Source organism: Triticum aestivum, chromosome 3B (genome assembly GCF_018294505.1).
Source record: "Triticum aestivum cultivar Chinese Spring chromosome 3B, IWGSC CS RefSeq v2.1, whole genome shotgun sequence".
Lineage (NCBI taxonomy): Eukaryota > Viridiplantae > Streptophyta > Magnoliopsida > Poales > Poaceae > Triticum > Triticum aestivum.
In genome coordinates this window covers 423109040-423116535 of record NC_057801.1, presented here as the reverse complement: position 1 = coordinate 423116535, position 7496 = coordinate 423109040, and the positions used below count along the sequence as shown (strand labels likewise).

At 42.2% G+C, this 7496-nt stretch overlaps 1 protein-coding gene across 1 annotated transcript; it reads left to right on the top strand.

Annotated features, from left to right (window-relative positions):
* Positions 1 to 2532: 2532 nt before the first annotated feature.
* Positions 2533 to 6678, top strand: LOC123070166 (uroporphyrinogen decarboxylase 1, chloroplastic). Its single transcript, XM_044493203.1, has 5 exons — positions 2533 to 2773; positions 2857 to 3245; positions 4506 to 4790; positions 5418 to 5653; positions 6367 to 6678. Exons 1-5 carry the CDS (start codon positions 2653 to 2655, stop codon positions 6533 to 6535), a joined length of 1200 nt encoding a protein of 399 aa, XP_044349138.1. The 5' UTR covers positions 2533 to 2652; the 3' UTR covers positions 6536 to 6678.
* Positions 6679 to 7496: the final 818 nt, after the last annotated feature.

Genomic DNA, 7496 nt, shown 5'->3' with positions numbered 1-7496 from the left:
GGTTATTGACCAGAGAGGTGTCTCGGTCATGTCTACATAGTTTTCGAACCCGTAGGGTCCGCACGCTTAACGTTCGTTGACGATATAGTACTATATGAGTTATGTATGTTGGTGACCGAATGTTGTTCGGAGTCACGGATGAGATCACAGACATGAAGAGGATCTCCGGAATGGTCCTGAGGTAAAGATTGATATATAGGATGATATGGTTTGGCCAAGGGGTGAAGCCCACGGGACTTTAGGTCGGTGCAAAAGGAGTTTTGTGGAGGCCAGGGGGCCAAACGCCGGAGACCCTGGCGTCTGGACCTGGGCCAGACGTCGAGGCTGGCGTCTGGGCCAGACGCCAAGGACCGTGGCGTCTGGTCCTGGAAGTCCAAGAAGGACTCTTCCTTGCGGGCAAAACCGACTTTGAGGAGGCTTTTACTCCAAGTTTCGACCCCAGGGCTCAACATATAAATAGAGGGGCATGGCTAGCACCTGGACAACATCAAGAAACACCAAGCCGTGTGCCGACAACCCCGTCCCCTCTAGTTTATCCTCTGTCATAGTTTCTGTTGTGCTTGGTGAAGCCCTACGGAGATTGTTCTTCACCAACACCGTCACCACTCCGTCGTGTTGCTGGACTCATCTACTATTGCGCCTGTCTTGCTGGATCAAGAAGGCGAGGATGTCATCGAGCTGAACGTGTGCTGAACGCAGAGGTGCCGTACGTTTGGTACTTGATCGGGACGGATCGTGAAGGTGTATGACTACATCAACCACTTTGATAAACGCTTCTGCTTTGCGATCTTCAAGGGTATGAGGATGCTCTCCCCCTCTCGTTGTTATGCATCTCCTAGATAGATCTTGCGTGGGCATAGGATTATTTTTTTGAAATTGCATGCTACGTTTCCCAACACCCCCCCTAAAAGGAATATGATCAAATTATGAAGAGATAAGATCAAGATCCTTAGAAAGGAGGGACCACGATTGGTGGGGAAGGAAGGAGGGGATTTCCTCCCCCCTTTGGTGTGCAGCCCTTAGAGGCCCGGAGGAGGGGCCTAGCCTACCCCCATGCCTACAAATACAAGAGGGAGGAGCTGGCTGCAGCACCTCACACCCCGTTTGCTGGTCGCCTCCCTCTCGTTTCATACATCCCTCGTCCACACAGTTCTTAGCGAAGTTGTGCCTGATTTTCACCATACTTCCACTACCATGCCGTCGTGCTACTGGCCTAGATCCCATCTACCTCTCCCTCTTGCTTGCTGGATCAAGAAGAACGGGACGTCAGCGAGGTTTACGTATGCATATCTCAAAGGTGCTGTTCGTGCGGTGCTTTATCAGATTGGATCGCGAAGAAAGTACGATTACACCAACCATGTTTGTTAGGACGTTTCCGCTCTCGGTCAACAAGGGTATGTAGAATTTCTCCTGCTCGTTGCTTGCATCTAGCAGATTAGATCTTGGGTCAATTCGTTCTCTCGAAGGAAAACGATTTTTTTTCATGCAACGAATCCCATCAGTTGAATGAGATCAAAGTTAGGATTTACATTAATTTCAAAGGACTATACAATATTGCAAATAAGTTAAATTCTAATGTGGTCCTTTAGTCTAGGAAAATTGAGGGTATAGAACGGAAGTTAGCAAGTTACTAGACTCAAAAGGCGGTAACAGAATCTTAGTTGAAAAACTTGATAATGTGGTAAAAATTGTTGGTGAGGATATAGAAGTACGTAACGATGAGGTTAAACCTGGTAAACATAAATTTGAAATGATGAGAGAACCCATTAAGAACGGGAGTATTATTAATGTTCTATCTTTGAATAATGAAAAAAATGTGCATAGTATCATGCCTAGCTAAAAGACATTAAGTAAAGTGCTTGTTGTGAGGCAACTCAATATTTCTTTTCTTGTTTTTTGTGTGTCAATATGGTTGTTGCTACTGATGTAGTCATATTTGTATCTTTGTTTTTAATAATGTGTCAAGAATATCCTTTGGGATGTTGCAATTTCAAGTTTGTTAAGTTTTATACTGAAACAATTTTTTGCCTCAGGTATTTGAATTAATTATTTGTACTGGAATGTGACCAATTTCTGAAATTTTCACAAAGTACAGTTATATGAGTTATTTATTTCGTCTTAATTTTTCATAAATTTTAAAGTTACAGAAGTACGCATAGCAATTACTCCCTCTGTTCCTAAATATAAGTCTTTTAAGAGATTTCACTATGGACTACATACGGAGCAAAATAAATGAATCGACACTCTAAAATATGTCTATATACATCCGTATGTACTTTAGTACAAAGTTGGGTCATCTATTTTGGAACGGAGGGAGTAATTTGTAGTGGAATCTCTAAAAAGACTTATATTTAAGAACGGGGGAGTACATAACTATGGATTGTTCTGGTTTTGATAGACTGTTGTTATAGTTTTTGTGATATACTCAAAGGCCAGTTCTTTCTAGCCCAATACAAAATTTTATTTTAGAAGTTTATAAATTCAGCTTCTAGAGCGCAGCTTATTTCCAAAGCCTCGGATAAACCACAAAGAACTGGCTTGAACGTTCGTCAGTTGTTGGGCCCCTTGTTCTGCCCTCCATCGCACCCGAACCCAAACTCCCACCCCCAACCCAAAATCAGATAAGCAAAGCAGCGCCACCTCGCGAGCGCCATGCTGTCCCCGGCGACCACCGCCACGGCCGCCGCCTTCCTCTCCGCGGCGCCTGCCTCCTCATCCTCTACCCACCGCAGGCGTAGCCGTCGCGCTGCTATCTCCGCCTCCCTCTCGTCCGGTAAAACCAACCGCTCTAGTATTCCTTACTCTCCCTCTCCGACATTTCCGCCCCAATCTGACCAGTACGCATCGCATCGCCAGAAGAACCGCTGCTCATACGTGCGGCGAGGGGCGAGGATGGGCTGCCTAGGCCGCCGGCGTGGATGATGCGGCAGGCTGGGCGGTACATGGCGTCGTACCAGGCGCTGTCCAAGCGCCACCCTTCGTTCCGGGAGCGGTCGGAGACCACCGACCTCATCGTCGAAATCACGCTACAGCCGTGGCACGCCTTCGCACCCGACGGCGTCATCCTATTCTCGGACATACTCACGCCGCTGCCGGCCATCGGGGTGCCATTCGATATCTCGGAATCCAAGGGGCCGGTGATCCAGTCGCCCGTGCGGACTGAGGAACAGGTCAGGGAGCTCGTTCCCATAGATCTCGATAAGCTCCAGTTCGTTGGGGAGTCGCTCAAGATTCTGCGCAACGAGGTAACGCCGATACATTTGTGTGCTTAGCTATGAAAGGTTAAAATTGCCGGGTTTTTTTTTGTAATAAATTAGCATTGGTGGTCTGTGGTGAATTGGTGTTTAGAGACCTTGTATAGGCATCATAGGAATCAAGTAGTGGCGTGGTTTTGCGTTATGAAAATGGTACTATGGGATGAAATTGCTGGTTACCAATTAGGTGAGCGGCGAAACCTAGAAATCGATTGCTGAATAGAGCTATTGTGGTGCAGTTATCATGACTCATAGAAGAGGTTCTCATAGGAGAATTGCCAGTGAACTCACGGAACTTGTCGGGATTCTGTCGGTCCAATAGGTGATGAACAGTACGTGTATTTGCTAGCAGCTTGCTTTTATCATTGACAAAGTGATTTGGAACAATGGCTGCATAGTTGACATCAAGCTCACAGTTGTAGAGTCGGTAAAACCAAAACTGATGGTGTAATTTAGTAGCTTCAGGACTATTTCTGCCTCTGTGCCTGACTGCTAGCTGATATAAATCTCAGAAAGAAATAGTGATATGTAATGTGTGGACTGTGGATGACAAAAAACTGATACATTCTGGTTAGTCAGCGTATACTCCACAATTCACAACGTTGGGAATGTAAACTGGAGGCTGCAAAAGAAAGGAGACTGTGGAACTTGTTGGGTTTCCAAGCATTTGGATTTTAGTGGGCAGGCTTATGCCAATGCCTTTTTTGCATTCTAAACATTGATTATGTATATTATTCTCCCTCCGTTCCTAAATATTTGTCTTTTTGAGATTTCAAATGGACTACCACATACAGATGTATATAGACATATTTTAGAGTGTAGATTCACCCATTTTGCTCCGTATGTATTCAGTTGTTGAAATCTCTAGAAAGACAAATATTTAGGAATGGAGGGAGTAGTTATTACCACATGCTCTCCTCTTTTACATGCTTTGAAATAAATGGTGATGCTAATACTTGTTTCAGTTCTCTGGTTCAATTCAAAATTTAATTCTTCCAGTAGCTTGTAGTCAAACATGAGTATGATGATATTTGTATATTACAACCTAAGATCATCATTTCTTACTTGATTTGTGTGTTCAGTGTTCTAATGTTTAATGTTATACACTCATCGCATAATATTCTCATCAGCATTAATAAGCTTTATAAGTAGCCCTTTGTATAAAGAATTGGACTAAATCTGCTTTATCTATGCAGTTGCACTGGATTTTCTTCTGACACTCCTCTGTTTCCACTTTCCACAACCTGCTAGATTGATGGAAAAGCTGCTTTGCTAGGATTCGTGGGGGCCCCATGGACAATTGCAACTTACGTTGTTGAAGGAGGGATGACCAACACTTACACAAATATAAAGCGCATGTGCCACACAGCACCAAATGTCTTGAGGGGCCTTCTCTCTCACCTCGCAGAAGCTATATCTGACTATATCATTTACCAAGTAAACTCTGGTGCTCAGTGTATACAGATATTTGATTCATGGGGTGGGCAACTTCCACCTCATGTGTGGGAGCAATGGTCAAAACCATATATCAGACAAGTACCTGTTCCTTCCTTTCTCTCGCTCTTATCTATTTCCTTATGACATTGTGGCTGGTGTGTCTAGTGTCAACCAGGTTGGAGTTGCACCATATAATAGAGCATTAGTGATTGTCAGTGTTATGTTCCCAAGTTCAACGTGTATTGTAAAATATCTTTCGTTGTGTTTATACTCAAATACTTCTGATATGACGTGCTACTTTAAACTCTTAGTAACTGCTAGTATACTGTACCCACTTTACGAAACTGTACGGTTATGATTGCAAGTTCTTCTATAATCCGATAAGGAACACACAACGAGCATGCAAGAATCAATACAAACAGTCAGAAACATGAACCATGTTCATGTCAGCAACATGTTCTTATATACATGCATTTGGATACTGTATTGTGCTATACTTGACTTTATATATCTGCAAGGAGGTAAAACGCCATTGGCACATACTGATGACTTATTTTGGTCATAAATGGTGATTTCTTTTGAGCCCTATCACTTTAAAATGAATATCTAATGCAACCTAAAGAGTTCAATTTAAACCTTTGAGTACATAGTTTGTAAGGTTAGCAAAAGTTAAAGAGTTCTGTTGATTATGTTATTTTGATCTTTATGAAAATATTTCATTGGCAGATTGTGGCTAAGATTAAGACAGAATGCCCTCACATACCACTTGTGCTGTATATAAATGGAAATGGAGGCTTGCTCGAGCGCATGAAGGACATAGGAGTTGATGTTATTGGACTTGACTGGACAGTGGATATGGCAGATGGAAGGAGGCGCGTTGGTGATGGAATTAGTGTACAAGGGAATGTGGACCCAGCATATCTATTTTCCCCATTACCAGTATTGACTGATGAAATTCATAGGTTAGTCAATACTTCATCGTGCATTTATTTATGTTATTTTAGTTTTTATATGAATACACACCGAACAGCTTATCAGTGAGGCCTACAAACTTCTTTATTTGTGTTATCTGTTTTGTCATCAGTTATTCATGTTAAGTCTTCACTCATCAACCAATGGCTGTGCAAGGAATTCAAGCATGTGATGTCAATTTAAATTTGTGTCTACAGTTTATACTATCTTTTGCATAAATTTTACTAGTGCTTAAGGGTTTTGCAAAAATGCCGTGTGGTCAATTCACCACACAGCTTGTACTAGGCTTCGTCACTGTCATTGACCCTATGTTGTATGGCCTATTAAGGCCTTCTTAGTTCATCTCAGTGCAACTGTGCCACTTGTGCAACTGATTTCATTTCTGAAGCATTCGTTCAATTTCGTACCAAGTAAGCTATTTGTATTTTGCAGTGTTCATCTTTAAATGTCTTCCAACTTCTGGTTGTAAAACAATAAATAGATGATCACATCACATGATCACAGGGTGTTGCATTCTCTTTTGGCAGGGATACATTAGTTTTAACTTCTAAGTGCTGCAATTTTAGGTCTTTAGGGTTTGTAATATGTCATAGAACTTTGTATCAGTTGATGATCTAACTGGGTTGCACAATTCACTCACTATTTTCAAAATACATTTGTAGGTATTGCTAATGATTGTTTCCCCACATGTTATACTATGCAGGGTTGTGAAAGCAGCTGGTCCGAAAGGTCATATACTTAACTTGGGCCATGGTGTTCTTCAAAAAACACCAGAAGAAGCTGTAGCACATTTCTTTGATGTCACAAGGAGCTTGAGATATGACACCCTTTTCCAGGGTCATCTTACTGAAGAATTGCAACCTGTTGCTTGATGATGGCCAGTAGCCTTGCCATATTTTTTTTGGTCTTACTGTTCTCAGCTCAACACCTTCTACATTATTAGAGTTCATTCCCTTTTGCTGGAGCTGTTCCTTGTAGAGACACCATGGCTAAATCAACTCAATTTTGTTCATTATGCATCTGTGTATTTCAGTCATTCATCTACTCAGCAGAGAAAAGGCGTGCCTCCTGCTTTTAGAAGGGAGCTGCAGTTTATTCAAGTGGGTTGTTCAACCCTTTCTGTTTTAGTTCCTTGCATTGGTTATCATTCCAGTTTAGAACGAACATGTTGCAGGTATTGCAGTCTTATACTTTGTCTTCTTTTGCGTATGTTAATGAGCAACTGAGCATCATGTTTTAGGTGCCATGATCTGGTCTGGTACCAATATTTTAGGTGCCAGTTGGGTGCCATGACCTACCAGGCTGCAGTGCTTTAAATTGAATCAATGCCGCCCATCTCGGAAATTATTTGTTGCAGTGGGAGGTTAGCCCATGTGCTCCTGACCTGCTGTCTACTACTAGGTTTTAACATATTCTGTATTGCTCGTTGTGGTCAAACTCTCTGGGTGAAAATGGATGGTGTAGCCACAAATGTTTACCACCCTTCAGAAAGAAAAAACTTTGGCACTTGCCTTATTAATAAACGCGGCATCGAATTGAGGTCCTCTGTTTTCTTAACTCCACTTGCTCATCTGTTATTTGAACGACATTGTTTCCTATGCATTCGATCATATATATCCCTTTAACACTTATAAACTGGTGCCTTATATCATTTCTTGTGCTTATGATGTCACTGAACTATAATTCCTGAACTATACCACTATTGATGATGGTGCTGAGTCCTAGGTTTTCTCGCTTTTCTTCTGTCTTAACGCAGTTGAAATGTAAAATGTGGTCCTAAGTACGTAACTTATTGCGATATCTGTTTGTTGTCTGAAGTTTGTGAATGCAAAT

Coding starts and splice junctions, on each gene's coding strand:
- LOC123070166 (XM_044493203.1), top strand. CDS start 2,653: ATGCTGTCCCCGGCGACCACCGCCACGGCCGCCGCCTTCCTCTCCGCG. Junction 4,791..5,417: donor CAAAACCATATATCAGACAA/GTACCTGTTCCT, acceptor TTTCATTGGCAG/ATTGTGGCTAAGATTAAGAC. Junction 5,654..6,366: donor TTGACTGATGAAATTCATAG/GTTAGTCAATAC, acceptor TATACTATGCAG/GGTTGTGAAAGCAGCTGGTC.